Source organism: Helicoverpa armigera, chromosome 8 (genome assembly GCF_030705265.1).
Source record: "Helicoverpa armigera isolate CAAS_96S chromosome 8, ASM3070526v1, whole genome shotgun sequence".
In the NCBI taxonomy this organism is placed as follows: Eukaryota; Metazoa; Arthropoda; class Insecta; order Lepidoptera; family Noctuidae; genus Helicoverpa; species Helicoverpa armigera.
The window spans coordinates 573,304-591,948 of record NC_087127.1 but is presented as its reverse complement, the minus strand read 5'-3'; the positions used below and the strand labels follow the sequence as shown (position 1 = coordinate 591,948).

At 34.6% G+C, this 18,645-nt stretch overlaps 2 protein-coding genes across 4 annotated transcripts in view; both read right to left on the bottom strand.

Moving 5' to 3' along the window:
* Positions 1-5,770, bottom strand: part of LOC110383452 (protein halfway) — a 32,777-nt gene extending 27,007 nt beyond the window's left edge. The window contains exon 1 of one of the 2 annotated variants that reach the window (XM_049838135.2): positions 5,038-5,770. In XM_049838135.2, the coding sequence (XP_049694092.2) occupies positions 5,038-5,067 (30 nt within the window). In that variant the 5' untranslated portion in view covers positions 5,068-5,770. The remainder of the gene's footprint in view (positions 1-5,037) is intronic. The other variant, XM_049838136.2, reaches the window with a different exon arrangement.
* Positions 5,771-13,982: 8,212 nt separating this feature from the next.
* The window catches only part of LOC110382846 (protein real-time), a 58,917-nt gene continuing 54,254 nt past the window's right edge, over positions 13,983-18,645 (bottom strand). For both annotated transcript variants that reach the window (XM_049838129.2, XM_049838128.2), the window contains exon 15: positions 13,983-17,770. In XM_049838129.2, coding sequence (XP_049694086.1) covers positions 17,683-17,770 — 88 coding nt within the window. In that variant the 3' untranslated portion in view covers positions 13,983-17,682. The remainder of the gene's footprint in view (positions 17,771-18,645) is intronic.

Sequence of the window (18,645 nt, the reverse complement as noted above, 5' to 3'; positions counted from 1 at the left end):
CGTAAGTACGCAACGTTTGTGCAACTTGCACTGGTTAACAGGTGATTAGAATATAAGTAAAAACAAACTTAGTGGATTTATCTATTTGAATAGATATCTGCTGCCTTCTCACACTGTGATAGATGGAACTTTGGTCCAGAACTGTGGTTAACATAAAAAGAACAACTGGATTTAACTGAGGAGATGAATGTACTAGGTAAAAGAGGGATTGGAGGGGCGGGCATACGATGAATGCAGATAGGTAAGCATGAGTAAAGGAAAAAAAGTGTTGTTTCCAAAGAGAAGGGAGGTATAGAAATTAAAAATATCACAACTGATGATTGGTTCCTGGTATTATTTTAAATCATTTTGCATGAATAAGGACAGGACAGGACACTATTATGAAGAAGGGTCACAAAAGAAATACGCAAGGTAATTGTATTTAGCTAAAAACAAAAGAAAATCTTAAAGGGAACAAAGAACTAGGCACCTACTGACCATCTACTCAATATAAAGTAATAATTAATAATAATAATGACGTAGTGCGTGGTATTCTAAGTTTAATAGGGCATGATGCGTGCATCGCTCTTATCTGCACCAGTAATGCGGAACCGGTCTGATAACATCTTAGAGTATTCAACTTACCGGAACCGCTGTAACCATAAATATCTATACGATAATGTCAGCTAATTTACGCGAGGCAGTGGAACAAATAGTGACAGTTCCATCATGCATTTTCGATATCGAAAATGGCGTATCTGGTTAGTGAAGTGGTCTAAGGATAATGTTCTGTATTGATGTTAAATTATAGTTAATTCTAATGTAATGGTATACACGTGGGGTGGAATATTATTTTGCACGTTATTAATGTAAACAATATTTTTATTTGTTATGTAAGGTATTATTTTAATAAGCTGTTGTTTAACATCTTTTGTTGGACTAAAAGCAATGGCTCCAGTTACACTTAGTCTGATAATTCCTTTTCCAAAACTACTGGTTTCTAGCCGGAAAGGTGCCCTAGAGAACTCCAAAGGATTATGAACTTTGCACTGTTTAAATAAAAGTCTAATTTAAAAACCCAAACCGTGGAGCATTATTTTCTTTAGCGTATTAATTTGCGACTTTATCCCGAAGGATATAAAGTTGATAATAGACTTTATTACAAGTAAAATAATGATCTATTCAGGCAAGTTTACGTGTGTCACAGCGCAGCTCATCCCGGTTATATTTAGACGAGTTATAGTGAAATGACGTCATTAGTAACACGTTTACGGTTGTCGGTCAACACGACGCTAACACTCATTTGTTTTTGTTTCTTCTAATTATTGATTAAGAATTAATTGAAGTAAGTAATGGTCTGTCTGTCGCGCTTTCATTCTTAAACTACGGTCCGATTTAAATAAAATTCCGTTTACGGATAGTCCTAAATGAAATGGATACGGATAGTCGAGGATAGAGCCTGAGAAACGACAGAGGTTACTTATTAAAGCTAGTTCATATGTAAGTATAGTGAGGAATATCTAGTTTGGTATGAAGATAGACAGAAACATAAGCATATCGGGAAGGTGAGGAAGTTTCCTCAATGTATTCCGCAAAATACATTGTATAGGTACAGTGCCCATGTAATACAATAATAATCAGCTTGTAATTACTCTGCCCTTTTATGTATTTCGTTTAAATATTACTTGGAAACCGGTACCTATTTAAAATTGAGGTCTACGTGTATAAAACTATAATTTTAACGCTTGGAGGACTTCCTCGGTACACTTCCTCTATCAGAGGTATTAATAGCGTAGAGAGGAAATTATAGGCTGTTAATATTAATGATATTGTTGGTGATGAAGTGTATCTAAGTATAGAGGTAGATAGACGCAGCCGTAACGCGTAAGACCAGATATATCTAACATAGCAAAAGAAAAATTGCTGAAGTTTTTGATTAATATTAGAAATCTGAAGTCTGCTGGTTTGTTCCCTAATCTCAGGAACTACTTAACTCCATCGGTGGAATCCATCGGTGGAGGTAGGCTACTTTTTATGCGGGTGTGCAGAATAGCAAGGGACACGGGTCAAACCGCAGTGGAAGCTAGTATTAAAATATAAGTTTAAAGAGAAACATAAATGCATCCAAAAGTCTGTAAAGCGCAGCACGAATCAAAATGCAATGTACTGGTGTTTCCAAAATTAGACGTTTATTCGGGGAATAACAACCACACTGGACATGAATAAAAGATTATTTTAAGAGGAAAATGTTTTCATACATTTTGGGGTCAAACTCGTACTTACAAAACACCTGGAACTATTTGTGAATCAACCTGATTTAAAAAAGAAATAATAGGTAGATGACGTACCGCGGGAAAAATACATTCTATTACAATTTCAATAAGTTATCCTCTGCTGATTCACAAGCCCCAGATTTACATATCATTATCCTCCTGTTACTGTCCTAATTGTAGTCGAGGAAGGAGCAACATGTTTTCGTCTTTCACACTTTTCTATCTGCCGTCATCACACAAGTGACATTCCTTGCATCTGTATTGACTTGTCCACAATCCATTAATCGTTTCGTGTAATTTTGAATTCAATCAGTTTTTAATTGCTTTTATACCAGCCAAATACCCGAGTGTAGTAATGTGCACACTACCATTCATTTCCACGCTGACTTATGAGCCCAAACAGTCTAACAGCTGACGAAAATTTTGCACTCTTACAACTACCATCAGCTATTTACCAACCGGTCATTTTCAGCAGTTTTTAACAGTCTCAATTCACAGACATTCCCTCAGTTGAACAGCTAGATATTATCTTATTAGGCTAAGATGCCGGAGGAGGCCAGTTAACCAGCGGATACGCCATCCGACCTTGTTCCCGGCTCGCTTCCATGCTGTGATGAGTAACTGGTATTTTCTTATTATTCTTGCTCTTCGTGAATCATTGGCATGGTTTTGTGAATAAGTAAGACATCGCTTTTGCTTATACGAACGAAGAAAACAACTTGATTATTTTATAAAAATCAGTCATTAATTAAAAGAAGCTATGTGCGTTTGTGTTGTAAAAAAGTCATATAATCACTTTGAAAGTAATTGGTTTTCTATACATGATAATAATTCTATAGATGCGGACAACTAAGATGATCATTATATTTCCCCACACCTTAGTACCCATTCATTGATTCATAGAACTAACTAGGTACTTGTTCATTAATAATATCTTCAAGGCATATTTCTCAAAGGATAGGCCTTGGGATTCGAACGCCTCCGTCGAAGCGATCTAACGAACACTGTATGTCTACCTGTCTATTCCTCACCTTTTGTTTTGAGAGCGAGTGCATTGTATTATATATTCTAAGAAACTACAAAGAACAATGATATAAATAAAAGTCCTTGTGTCAATAAATATATATGTGCGTTTGCAGGTGCTAAGCAAAAATCTCTGGCATTTAATACCTATGATGTCTTCGTCTACGAATCTACACGGCATTAAACATCTTGTAGCTACATCAAAATTAATAAACCACCTACATTGAAAGCGTCCAAAGCTTGTTAGATTAATTTCCTTCCTCGTATCTCCCCATCCTCATAATCCTATCCTCATCTTATTCATAACCAAAACCAAAAGGTACTTCTTTATAACCTTCAGTTTGCAATCTCAAATAGCGATGCATTATGAGCACTAATGCATAACGCTCAATCCTTCTCCGTGTGAGAGGAGGCCTGTGCCCAGCAGTGGGACGATAAAAAAGGCTGTATCAATAACAGTATGAGCTAGTGCTCATACTGTTATTGTTACAGCCTCCAGGTCATCAAAATATTGGATGTACAGCTCAAAATATTCATACTATATTAGGTGCAATTCTTGTTATAGGTACATTAGTGATATAATAAACTAACACAAGTACATTGCTTGGCGCCACTCGATTCACACGTGGATCCGGTGGATACTTGGATAGACAGTAACAGTTGCATTGCATTGCACTCTGATAACGAAAACAAGAGCCTTGTTATATGATACGGGACGCCAGGGGTCTGTGAACTGTTCTAGAACTGTCACTTGGCTTAGAGTAAAATAATTATATGTATGGACAATAAGGTATTTAAAGGTAATCCTAATAGAGACGTTACTTTTGTTGACATACCTATAGGTCTGTATTTGAAGATTATAATGAGCGTTGTCACACACAAAGATTAGTTGTACCATATTTTTAATGATTATATAGCTATAGCTTGATTCTGATTTCATACTTTTAAACTTATTTGTATGAGATATAATAAGCACAGTGGCCCTAATAATGCACCCTGGTGAACCCCGATTTTAACGTATTATCTCTCCTCAGCTTATAGAGATGTAGTAATGAGTTTTACAAGAGAAATTGTCTCGTTTACCTTATCGAAAGCTTTAGTTAAGTCTGTCAGTTTTTTTTATTTCTATAAAGCTTTTTGTTATACCCAAACTTTGTGTTGAGAAAGACAATCACTTAGATAAGGTATGTATTATTTATCTATGACTGTATTTGGATTCTCCGTGTTTTTTTAAGTGTCTAAGAAAACCATTTCTAAGAAATCCAAACGATTGGAGGAAGTACACACGGTACTTTTTTATTTGTTTTTTTTTTCCTTGTATCTGGGTATTATTTTATATTCTGAAATGCATCCAAAGTTTATTCTGCATATTTTCAATAGTGTTAAGTAGTGATGTTAGACATAACTTGAAGATGTAAATAGCATTGGTGCATTTTGAAAGATGCATTCAAAATAGGCTAATTAAGTAGTTATTGTAAAAATTAGATACCCATAGATATTTGTAGCTATAAAATAAATTGCCCTAATTTAATGTGTGTTTACTAATCATTTATTGTCGAATGTAAATAATTATAGTTTTATTCTGGCTATGCCTGGCTCCCTGCCAGCTCTTTGTTTGTCACTTACAAGGAAAACATTTGATAACACGTCGTTTATTTATATTTCCATTATCTTATTGAAATATGTCTCACTCTTAAATCTAGTTAGGTACTTAAGATTTTTTTATACAATAAAAATAATAGAATATTAAAAAAATACTCACGTTAAATGGAGAAAATCTGCCTCGAAACATTTTCACAAAAATTAAAATCACAAAAAATCACTGTTATTTATAAACACAGCACATAATCCGTAGTTAAATCACTAACTTTCGTTCATTATTGGAATCTAAAATATGTGTTTCCGCGCCATCGCGCCACCGAGCATTTTACACTTGCACAATTATAAAAAAAACAGCTGAACACAGCTACACGTAAAAACGAATTTCAATACACTTGACACATCAGTAACACACAACATGCAGCGATTCTAATTTCGAACGACATCAACTTGGCAAAACTACACACAAAAGTAAACTCAGAAAACTATTCAGTTACATATTTCTAACTATAAGCATAGCGAGATATCGCTTCGCGGTTGCAGACAAGGATGGAAGACAAAACTGTATCAGCCTATCCACGTGTTAGAGTGAGACGGTTGTATTTTCTTAGCACTGCGTCAGTATCCGGTATTCCCGTTCGAGATTTTTGTGTAGAGGTGTAGCGTGTAGGTTTGATAACGTGCGCGCGGTCGGCCGCCGCAGTGGTCAGTGCGTCGGAACTCCCGGCTGACCTTTATGGGATAATACTTCAGTTAACACAACCGATCGTCAAACCCTCTATTGTTAAATACAATGCCGTTTAAATTAACTATTTAACACACTCCAGGTACCGCGGATATAGTTAACTCGAACGTTAAAAAATGTGAAAGTAAAATAAAAGCAAGCGAGCTTTGACTTTGTATTTATAGGTACTTTTAGTGGTATCTGTTGTTAACCAACGGGAACTTAGTCAATGCTTTGTTTGCCAATGTTATCATTATCAGATAACGTCCTCAATATAGCGTAATGTTTGTAAAATGTATAAATAAAGTGTTTGCACAGAAATAAGATGTTTTATTAAAATATAAGTTGACGCAATGGCGTTGGTCGATGTTTTCCTACTAGTCTGTGTAGGTTTTAGCTTAGGTTTGCTAGATCATTAGTTATAGGTACCTAGCTAGGTATCTATAGATAGAAACGCATAAGGGCCATTCACCTGTCATTATGCAGTCAGGTACTTGCAATAAGAATATGATTGCATTCAATTTTAAACATAGTTAGTTATTAAGTGTTGATTAAGATCAACTTAACTAACACTTAATAACTCCTTACCATTGATTAACATATTTCGATTTAGTGAATAGTCTTTAAATTGAACTGTAATTTTATTGCCTCAGTCAAAACTAATCAAAAGAACAAAGATCCATTTGAAAGTCTTTTATGGTCAAAATGAAAGTTATATTAAAGCAAAAAAGGAGAATTAACGGTTTCTTAAAAAGTTTAATTTGGTCAAGTTATTAACTAGTCAGAACGGAAAAGTTTAGACCTCGATTTGAGAGAAGCAAATTCCTTAATTTGTTTTCCTGTAGACATTATTTATTACAATAGTATAAAACAATATGATTGGTGTATATTTAGAACAAAGGACAGTCGGCGTCGTCCGGTGGGTGTCCGATTAATCACTGCTCTGAGTAACACATTGTAACGTCAACTTCAATTATAAAACAAATCATAATCCTTATATTTACTTTTGTAAGGTTAAATGCAAATCTTTGCATCTCCTACTAAAGAGAAAATTAGATCATCCAATATTAAGTAGGAATTAACACTAACGTTTAGGTAATGCAATAAAAAGTTTTACCAAGAATTTAAAAACCGTGGTATGTTAACTTATGTTAGGTAGGTACAGCTAAAATATCACACGTCATAAGTACAGCCTTTAATAAAACTTATTGAAAATTAACTAAAATGATCTTATGACTATCCAAAAGTATAGTAAGAGCATCAATTAAAACGCCTTTCGAAATGTTTATTATTAGGTAGCACTGAAATGATGCTAATGTTTTTTGAGCAGGCGTTTAGGCGTCGGCAACCGTAGGATTATTATAATATTCTCAGCTCAATATGAACCATAAATCTATTAAATCTATACTTTAAGATTTTTATTTGCAACTCGTGTCTAGAACGAAATAGACCTACAAACTAATGTTTCTAAAAAACGAGAGAGTTACTGAAAATATGTGGATAGTATCTATTGATAAAGTACCTATGTGTATATTTTCATGGTTGGTATCTCTCAATGTTAAATAGTAAGTCTAATCCTTGGGAAGCAAGACAGTTGGTGATCCTGGTCATTTACCCCTGTCCATCATATTCATTAGATATTTTACATTTAGCATTACCATTAGAATACATTTATGATCGCCTTAACCACATCGATAAAGGTTTATCTACTCATATGACCCTAAAAGATGTCACATTTGGAGTAGAGTTTGTTCAGCTGTGGTTTCACAAATACTCAGTGAAAGATATTTCAAATTCCTTTTATAGCAAGCAAGACTGTCTTGACAAAATATGACTTAGAAGGGCCTTATCTATGTCTGAAAATCTTATTCAAATCATAGGATACACTTCAAAATTTACCCTGAAAAACCTCGTAGAAAACCTATAAAGAATGCAATCACACTTGACACAAATATCGTGTATAGTAATTAGGTGCGCAGGCGTCGATTTCACGGTGCAGGCTTATCCGCTGGGTCCGCGGCCGTTAAAGTTTTATCAACATTCGATAAAGCGTTGGATCGGCGCGCGCTATATGTGGGTCGGTCGCTACTTGCGCGTGCGATGCCTACGATGTCGCTGGAGGGTGGGAATTCAGACTTTATGAGGAATTACTAAGTAGAAGATAGGTATATGTAACGAATTGTGAATGTACTCGTATTGTTGTCACAGCCTTTTAATGTCGACTGTTGGACTGCTCTCCTCTCTCTGCTAGAGGGATTTAAATATACTCACTGCGCTGGGCATGCGTTTTGGTGAGCGCAAAGTGGATATTTTTTTGGGTGCATTCGATGATGATGCGGTCGCAGAAAAGGCGTAGACGCATTTTTTTTATTACACGTCATTAGGTATCGTAGTTATGCCATGTTATCAAATGGTATATTCATTTCTTAATCGAATAAGGCACAGCTTAGCAAAACTTTGGATGCAAGACATTTTGCACAAACTGGAGAACACCAAGTACTATTGTTCCCAGCGGTTTATCTCCTATTCCGATTTTCTTATGCGTTAAGAATTCCAAACATGCTTAACACCAGAAGGTATATGAAATAAACTGATTAAAAAGACTCGGTAACCACACTTTCATTACATTACATATACTTTCACAAATCTACCCACTGTTGTGTACCTACGCGGCGCAAGAGTTCGTAGCACGAAGTAAATTCGTAGCCACTGAATTAAAGCGTAGCAGACTATCTCTTCAGTAGCGAATGACAATGTAACGTTTTCATTTGCATCATTGCATGTGAAAAGATATAGATTTAATACCGATTGGATAGTTTAAAAGCTAGAACTTATAATCACAAGTTTTAGATTACATAAGGAAACTAAAAATATAACTTAAATTCCGCTAAAGTTCCGTCACGAAATAAAGGTTTACTAATATAAAATTCGATGTCCTAAGTTCGAACCGATCGATCATAAGGTTAAGCAGCGCCTGGCACGGTCGATCTTGAATGGGTGGCCATGGTGAAACAATGTCAGACTGCGCTTTCAGGTTTGAAATTATTATTCAAATGCACACTCAGAGTAAAATGAAGGAAATTATTCTAACACCCAGCATCCTCATACATAAACAGCCTTTGTGAAGTAGAAGCTTTTGACAATACGCGTGCTTTGATTGAAGTACCCGCCACCGGCGCCGGCGCAACTTTATGCAGATACAAATAGCAAGTACCACTAGGTACGGAAACGGCCATTTGTAAAACGTCCAAGTTGCACTTAACCCACAACATTACAAAAGTAATAGTAGAAAACTCCTTTAGAATTGTTTCAGAAAACACTTGTGCACACACTACTACGTTTCGAAGCAGTTGTTGTGTGGCGGTCGGCGCGTACGCAACTCTTCGGCAGTGCAGTGACGTCATGACATGACAGCGAGACAACCCGAGCGGATTGAGCAAACTATTTGTCTGTTAGCAAGTTTGTTCGCCCCGGCTCGAGTCGTCTGGCGTCATAACTCGACGGAACCCCCGCCAGGATCAGGAGCGCCACGTGAGTCGCTGTCATTGGCTGACACTTAGGTTTTCCTTTTTCAATTTCCATTCTATAGTAGCAATTCCATTTAAGTATTGAATTGATTTTAGAATTTTCCTTTTTTAAATTTTCGTTGTACTTAGAAAAGTTTCGGAAAATTCTCTCGTAGCCCTCCAATTTTCTCTTCTGCCATTAGCCACGGTGCACCATGGTGGAAATAAATGAAATGTGTGGGAATAACGTCAATACCTTGATTAAACACGAACTCAAGGTATATACTTACCAAGGCATATTGGCCACATGTTTCAGTTTTTCAATTTCCATGTTATTGTGAAAAACTCGAGTCCATATGGTGCGTGAGGTTTTTTGTTCATTTCATCTATTGTTCTTTTCTTTAAGGCTTAGGTAGTTGTTTATGGGTGCTGGAAATAGGTTAATTGCTCTGTTGATGCGTGGCCCTTTTACTAGTACATACTTGGTTTACAACGATACAACCATGAAGTTTAGTTCTAATGAATTTAAACCGCTTAGGAATTGATTCAACTGTTGTCCTCCTATGAACATCCTATTTATTGAAACTCTTGTTTCAATAAAAACAAAAAGCTTTTATATATTCTGCAATATAAAAGACTAATTTCCCGTTTTTGTCAATTTTTTTCTACTTTTGTTCCGCATGTGTTTTTCTTTACCGCACTCCTCCTACAAATCTGATTGTTGCACGTGGTTAGATTAGACATAGTTCTTGGGTTAAGTATTACCAAGCGGGTCCCGTTTTTTGATTCCATTGAAATATCACTTTTACCTACTACAATATTGGTCTTGAAATGGAACCCACAGTTTGAGAATAATATTATTTTTGAAGCTTATTGGGGAATCTTTTCTACAGTACATACCTATTATTGAAACTTCTTTCCGACTTGTAACTCTGTCTATGGGGTCTATCCATCTCCCTTCCTTGAGCTTTATCAATTTTTACTTAACGATTTCTTACTAGTATTCTTCTCGGAACCTTACCATTTCTCCAATAACTCGGCTTAATAACTTACTATGCTTAAACTGAAGTATGTAAACTAGGCAAGCAACTTAACATTATCGGGCACGATTCGAAAAATTTCGCTCGCCAACAATGCGATCGTAAATGTTACTATAACTGGGTTACGGTTATGGAACACCAACTAACCGGTAAAGGGCTTGTAACTTGCATTATTATATTGTTTTGTATTCACCTTATTACTTGTTCCTTTGGGTGGAAATGAGGTTAATTGGAAAGAAGCCTAAGAGTACCCGCGCAGTGCAAACTTTTCAGTAGACAGAGAGTTTCTTCGGGCTCATAAATCAGGATGAACTGCCGGCAGACTATTTAATCTGCAGTATTTCTCGTGAAGATTATTCGTCGTCGTCGTTATTTTGGGGCTACTGCTATGGGAGACCACGCTCAGCAGTAGAAGGCAATCAGTTGACGTTATGATGATTTTGGAGCTGAATTTTTGGCTCCTATTTGTTGACTTCATGCCACATACTGTAACGATCTGGTTCCTTTTCCAGCGGTGGTTCTAATACCCGTTTACTGACAATCGCCTCAGCCGTTTAATACGTATCAAATTAAAAGTCTTTATTTTCAGGCTGCTTATCTCTGCTTATAAACTTATAAGCAGTTTTACAAGGGTACTTATTTGTAAAACTTTATGTGCTTGGTTTATTGTACTTAATAATAATTTCCGCTTTTTGGTCTTTCATGATCGTCGCTTCGTGGTAGGTTCTTGCAGTATTTTCATACTGACGGCATAAGTTGTGTTAATAAACACGTGCTTTGTGTTTGCGTATGAGTGTGGTATTATGAACAGGTCCGTTACTCAGGTTTATAGCTTGACATACAACTGGATAATAATAATGACTGATTTTAGTGGGAATGGCGTTGTGGGTGGTATCGATAAGTACCAGTGTAAGTATGTAAAATACCACTGGTACTCAGCTGCGTCTGGTTAGACTGGAAGCCGGTCCGAACATGGTTGGGAAAAAGCTAGGCGAGTAATGATAATAGCTTCGTGTATGGTATAATTATTTAGGAGTAACTTAAACATAGGTACAGGTTAAATATTTTAAAAAATATTGGGTCAAATAACACAGCTTGCTTTAAGAGTCGCATGTATAAGATTCATAAGAAGAATTTTGTCCCATAGAGATATTTTGTCCCTAAGAAATCTTACACGTACCAAGATAACAATACTTGCTTGATAATATAATAGACAGCTAAGTCAATGAGGGGTATGTACCCCAGACGGCATAGCTAGTTTTAAATAAAGGAATTCTTTGGAGAATTAAAACTATCATAGCCTTGTTTAAGAAAAACAAGCTTCGCTTTCCCGGGATTCCTATTGAGGTTGGTTAGTCTCTAAACATTTGGGACCTCTTATAATGCGGGTGAATGATAAAATTTATGTCGTTAGAAAGGTAATGGACTGGACTTGTGAGCCGGAATAGAACAAAACATCATAATGTGTGTGAGATACTTCAAAAAGGTTGTATGAAATTCCCAAGTACGTGCCTATCGGTGCCACGCCACCGAACCAGCTGTTCAATTGTCCAAAATTGATTTGTAATTACTAAAGTTTTAGGGCCCTTGTTAGTTAGTAGACGGCTTGGTAGTACCAAGTTTTGAAGTCCCTTTTCTTGGTTAGGTAATGTAACACAAAAGCCCGGTGGGTCCTTTCTCATTCTCATTCTCTTGCCCTTTTCCCACTAACATTTGACTCCATGGGGCACTTTAATTTTCTTATCTGTGCATACATCATTAGTCTTTTCTTACCCCAGACGGGCTATTCTGGACTGTTTCTAATTTGACAAGCATCTGCCCCTCAGCTCGATTCGCACCGCCATTATGTACTTCATACCATTTATTAATTAAATTCCAAACAATACGAAACTATGTAGTTAAGCATTACTAAGTTGGGCTTGAAATCAAAGCGAGAATTACGAATTATTGCTTGGTTTCAGCTGTGATATTAGTCAATGGTTACGTAAATGTACGTCATTATTTCCATGCAAAACCGTATCTTTAAATAGCTGCGAGAAAGATAGGTACCTACTTAAAGCCTGCGGGTATTACATCTGTGATGCTAAAACAGCGTCTTCGAAACCAAAGAACATTTATTTGGTATAACCATATTATATTTCAAGTACCTATCTTAAAGAAAAAAAACATGATCAATCTACTAAAACAAAGGTTATAATAGGTAAACCTAACTATACGCCATCTTGTTGACCGTTTCATTCAAATTCGTTGATTTATCGAAGCTGACGTAGCTAGGTATCATTTACATTTTGCTAACAACACAAGTCCTAAAACCTTGAAATAACCAGTAAGCAAAGAAATTACGCTTTTCCGTTTGCGTAACACAACAAAGTTCAATATATAGAAAAGAACGTGAATTTTTCATGGCGTAAAATTGTCCGCCGCCTTATCGCAGCTATAAAATATTTCATACTCTTAGAAATAGGTACGTCCAGTAATAAATTTCAGTGTGATAGTTGGCAATAATACTTATATACTTTACTTACATGTGCAAAGTTATTATGTGGCCTTAGAGGCTTGGCTAATTGGAGTTCAGGAAAGAGTGTTCATAATCTTATATCTACACGCTTATTTTCATTCAATCATTCATATGTCTTCATTCTTCATTGCGGCACACGGGAACTGAGCTATTGTATTAACACTTTTAAATTAATCTAGTTTCTCTTACCTTTATCATATTTCTTCAAACTAGGTATGGTTGCATTTCTCCTCGATCTCTCATTTGGTTCAGCTTGGTTATCCATTGAAGATTTTGTTTGGTAGAAAATATTTCTATCAATCATCGTTGTGTCCTTATCACATATTTATTTTTGGTCGGAACTGAATGTCATGCTCTTCGTCTTAGTTCAGCTCTTCCATACCTACTCTTCTATCTGCCGTCATCTCATAACTCATTAAGAATGTTTTCCGTCTTCTGAAAATTCACTCACCATCAACTTTTGATATTTATTTACTTATTCTAGAGACATTCATAACTCATACATTTTAAGTCATGTCTGTTTCATTCTTTACATTAAAAAATAGGGTTTAGTTCGTCGCCAGGGGTGACAATAACGACCTGGGGTACATACGGGCCAACAGCTACCGAGGCTGCGGGATTGTTCAAGAGAGTCCTAGAGAGAGAGTGGTATAAAAAAGGGCTCTAGAAGAAACATGGTAGATTTTAGTCATAAGTCTGACATTCCCACAAGCTGCATACAAAAAAAGGAGTGACAATCAAGACCTCTAATTCGAAAAATGCTCTTTAGCTTTTTTCACACTAGAATATTCCTATAGATTTTTCAGTCTGACCGAACCTTTGACTTGCATTAATTTTGTGTGATTAAGTTATCAAGTCCTTTCAGATCCGCTTATAGTACATACGTTCCCTCGGAGATTCCATGCTGGGTTTTTTTATTCTGAGGCAATTTTAAGTACTTATTATTTACTAGATTTTTATTGGCAGCTCATAAACAGTGTTATCGATAGATTTGCTGCTAGATGAATTTTAATATCGCTAGTGTTGGGCAATGTTATCGAGCTTTTGGGTTTTATGAGTGCGAAACTCGGGTTGTGAAATTATAATACATTTTTTATGGTTGTATGTTTTATTGGGTTGCCATACATACTTACTTGTAGGGTAACTACAGGTAGGTATATCGATCAAAAATGTTTTCAAACTTATGGTTTCAACATAAAGGTTGATGATAATGATAAATGTGACAGTGGCCTGCTAAAACTAATAAACACTGCATGGTGCAAAGATATTGAACTTAATTAATTATAAGATACATTATCTGGTTTCAAAATAAAACAACACTTTATCCGTTATCATAGATTTTTATTTCAATAGTTCAATAAATTCTACTAACATTATTTTTATTGTTCTTAACGTGAAATCCTTAAATAAATAACTCTTCGATAGGATCAACTTCGCGCTTACAATCGATATTTTTTTGTTTATCTTTTTATACATATTCATTTAATATTGTATGTCTTACAAACTAAAAATAAATTGCTCATTCACAACACTAAAGAATTCCATTACTTAAAAATTACGAATGAATCGATATTATTTTCATATCGATTAGAAATGAATCGTCTAAATTACAATAGTTATCGATAAGACATCACAAAACTAATTTTAATAACTAAATATTAGCATTTACTTAATCAACTTGAAATGTAGTCAAGTTCTTGATCCAACTTCAAGAAAGAGTTTTAGCATATTTTAGCTGATGTTTTTCATATCTAGAAATAATGGTACAAAATAAAATAAAAAATCATAGAAATACATATAAGAAATCAGATCTATTTCTACAATTATGTAAAATTGTGCTATAAACTGAAAATAAATACAAAATCCCTGTAGCAAATGCAGTTTTATTAAAATAATTTAATTCATACATGATATTGTTATTTCAATTCCGAAAATTACTTGCGAAGGCGATATGCGATGCATTTACAAAAAATATTAAAGCTGTTTAAAGTTTTTTTTTTCTTGTTTTAGATGATTTATCAAAAATAAACTTTTCTGCGGTAATAATATTTTTTGAATCTGTTAATAGAACTATTTTTCTCTAAGATGACTTCTAGAATTAATATTTTTACAATTTAGGTTTTTTGTGAAAATGAAATGAGTTGTACGACAAAGGGTATAAGGATCAAATTGATAACTCAAATTGAATTTCTTGCTAATGGATAATTATAATAAGTTCTTTTAAGACCCACCAGATTCGTCACATGTAGCCACTTCGCTATAATTTGCAATATTGTTAAAAAGCAATTTCGCTCATTAGAATGTCCTACAATTCGCTAGATTTAAAAACTCTATTACGTAACGCTGCAGCGCCACCTACCGGCTACAATCAGATATCAATCCCACCTAACATTAATTGAAAAATAATTGATTTTGACGATAATTACTGCTATGTCAATTAAATATGAACTTTATTCAGATGGTATAAGGTTTACTATGCGTTGCCGTAATGTCTGGTAGCTTATCGATAAGTATTTGGATACTAACGTTGTTTGTATTACTATGAAGGTTGGTTTGGTTTCAATAAGGAGAAAATACGTATAAAGTGATTATTTTTAATTAATTTTGTAAGAATAGTTAGAAACAGCATCTGTACCACATAGTACAGTTCAATGTTCTCGAAGATTCTCTGATAATCTTAAATGTTAGTAAATACTTATAATAAATCCATTTACATATCACTAACACGCGTTATAATACAACTAATTTCACTACAAAATAGTTTTAAAATAGATTTCAGTAAGTTATTTATACGGTATGTACTCAAAATGTCAGATGCCTGTAACATGAACGATGACGTCATAGGTCACAAGAGAGACAAAAGATATACTTTATCTACTCATTATGTACTCTTTCCTCAAGCATTTATATTCTCAGTTCAAAACACGTCAATTCCTTGCTATTTTACATCTAGTTACACTTATATAAAATACATACATACAATATATTATTATGTACGGAAAAATATGTGCAATCTGTTAGTTGAACTATCAAATGTCGTCACTAGGGAACTTTCTCAAATATTGAGTTACAATCCTTACGCTTCACGTAAATATATGGCGGGTGTCATGTTGAGCGGGAAACGCCGCCATCTTGAAAATGAGCTGAAGAAAGAAAAACTAAATATTGTTGGATAGAAAGATTGTTAATAGTTTACTGAAAAAATCAAGATTGTAATTTTATGTATAGCCAATTCAATGATGTATAAGATATGTACTACAAGCTATATAAATAGTGCAATTTTCTTTGAAAATAATTGCCTTATAAGATGTAAACATACATAGAAGTAAGGAAATATCAAGAATGTGTATAGAAATTGTTAAATAACATTAAATATTGTCATAAATAAAATGTTTCATTTATCGCTCAACGTGACACACGCCGGCAAAATTAGGCCAGGAGCTTAGTCAATTAATTTTCACATTTATTTGTAACAAGCTATGTATAAAAATACTCTGCACTTCTATTTATACCAGCTAAAGAGAAAGTGATACTTTTTGTTTAGTAAATATTACTATTTTAGTAATATTCTTTCATATATTGCAACACTGGCTCCTGGACTAAAAGCCTCGTACCTAACACAATTTTGTACCCAACTCTTTGTTACCTTATACATATAATTCTGAGCATTTAATTTGGCTACATATCTGTTTATTTAGCACATGTAAAAGTCTATAACGCATGTTTTGAGACCCGAACAGTCAGATAGAGAAATTAGTATTTTTAAAATAAATACTCTATCGATCTTAGAGCATAATTCTTTATAATTAGGGTCACTATTTTACTTCGAATACCTAATTTACTTTAGGCCGCTTTTCAATTCCACATAGTTTTAGTTACAGAATTATTATACCTTTACACTCGAAGTTTAAACATGCGTTATTTACGACCGATTAAATGTACATACAAACATTTTATTCATATATTTAGCTAGACATTGAAAAATAGACTTTATATATTCCGTATAAGGTTGAAATCTGTTTGGCTTGTCCGCTACGTTTTAGTTAACACGTTTTATGGCTGCGATAATGAAAAAATATTATATAAAGACTATGATTTGTCACAGTGATTCTGGCTTGTTCAGACGGAGAGATTGCAGTGGTCGATTTCCGCTGTTGTGACAATAATTTTACTACGAAATTTAGCTACCATAGGGAATTACTACTACAGAAATATATAGAGTAAATTACATTACAATGTTCGTAACTACAAGATTTACTTACAAAAACCATCTCTTAAAGACAGTTTTCAAACTAACTTTCGCTATGAAACTATTCACGTCACAACATTATTTTCGCCAACTAACTTTCGACGTCTGAACACGCCTTTATATAAAGCCGTTTATGAACATACATCCATTACGTGGATATCCAAGGACGCAATGAGATCGTGACATACTTTATTTTAATGTATTTATTGTAAGGGCATTACTACACAATAACTGGACAATGTTGATAATGGTAATATTTAGGAGAAAACTGATGATAGATGTTATATAGTTCTAAGATACATACAGAAAATTCTAGAACTATCGACATATAGGAAATGCCCGCACATTTGACGGTTGTCAAACCAATTATGTAAAACTGAAATAAAAATAACGATTCAAAATCTTGTATTTTATTACCATCGTAACCCCTTTAATAATTGCATTACAATTAAAATTAAACATTAAAAACTATTTTACAACAATTCAGTTGCATGGTTCGTAACTATATCAAATCCGACAGTTATTATAAGAAATAACTTTGAACTAAATATAATGTAACGTTTTGTTACTAAATCTAACACTAAACCTGTGAAAGGTTAGTCAATTCACTCACTTAGGTGGTCATTTACCACCCCTCACTTTTTTACTCATAAGTGAACAACAAAATAACTTGTTACCTTTTTTTTACCTCTGTTCGCAAGGTTCACTTTTAACCGGTTAAAGCTGGTTTAGGTCGGTGAGGAGCGGCGCGTGCGTCGCTGGGAGTTCGCATCACCGGGAGGGACAGCTACTGGCTACGGACTTGCCGCTGAGGCAGGAGAAACCACTCGTGCCGGATTGCAGGCTGGACATTGATCCTCTGTGGAAGAAATGGAGGTTAAATGATTAAGGAGTGGGGATTTTGACGAGATATAGTTACATTTTTACACTTCTTAAGTTATTTTGAGACCATTTTCAGTAACAAGATAAACGTGAAATTAAAGAAAACCAAAGTTTGTTATTCATTAAAACATCCAATAGCCGCAGGTAAACATTTTATTTGGGACCTAAGTTCCTAAAATGATCGATTTCCATAGCAAGGCCCAGTCCAAAAGTTTTTTAAACGACTGCCGATGAAATTGACATGGTTATAAAAATACAACAAAACATGCAAATAAAAGAAGCCTATGTTATATGAAGTTATGTGCCATCGCAGATACACAGATGTGCAATCGGACAATTATGAACTGATTATGATGATGAATTTTTTGATGAAACTAAAGCACACTATATACCAACTTTGTATTTTTTTTTCGTCCTACATTTTCATGGCATCTTGACACAGTCATAATATCATAGATAAATTAAATAAATATTGTTTTTATACATATAAGATAGTAATTGACTTTGATTTTAATACAGATATGATATTATGCCTAGTTTTTGTTCAATTTGCAGAGCTTGGTTGGCCGTTGTCCGATGAAGATTTAGGCAAACTTGGCGGGCAACTGTAGTGCGACAAAACATACATGTGAATAAGGATAGGTATGGGATATTTTGTGCGTGAAATTATGAATTGGGATGATGTTTTGAAAGACTAGGTAACTAGACGAGAATGTACCATTATTATTTTACCTCGTTGTGGACAAAAAAATTTGTATCAAAAATATACACGAACTATCCAACTTCCGGCCTTCCCTCGATTTTCGAAGACCAATTTTCTAGACAATTTGGAGATAGACTGACTGACTGTGT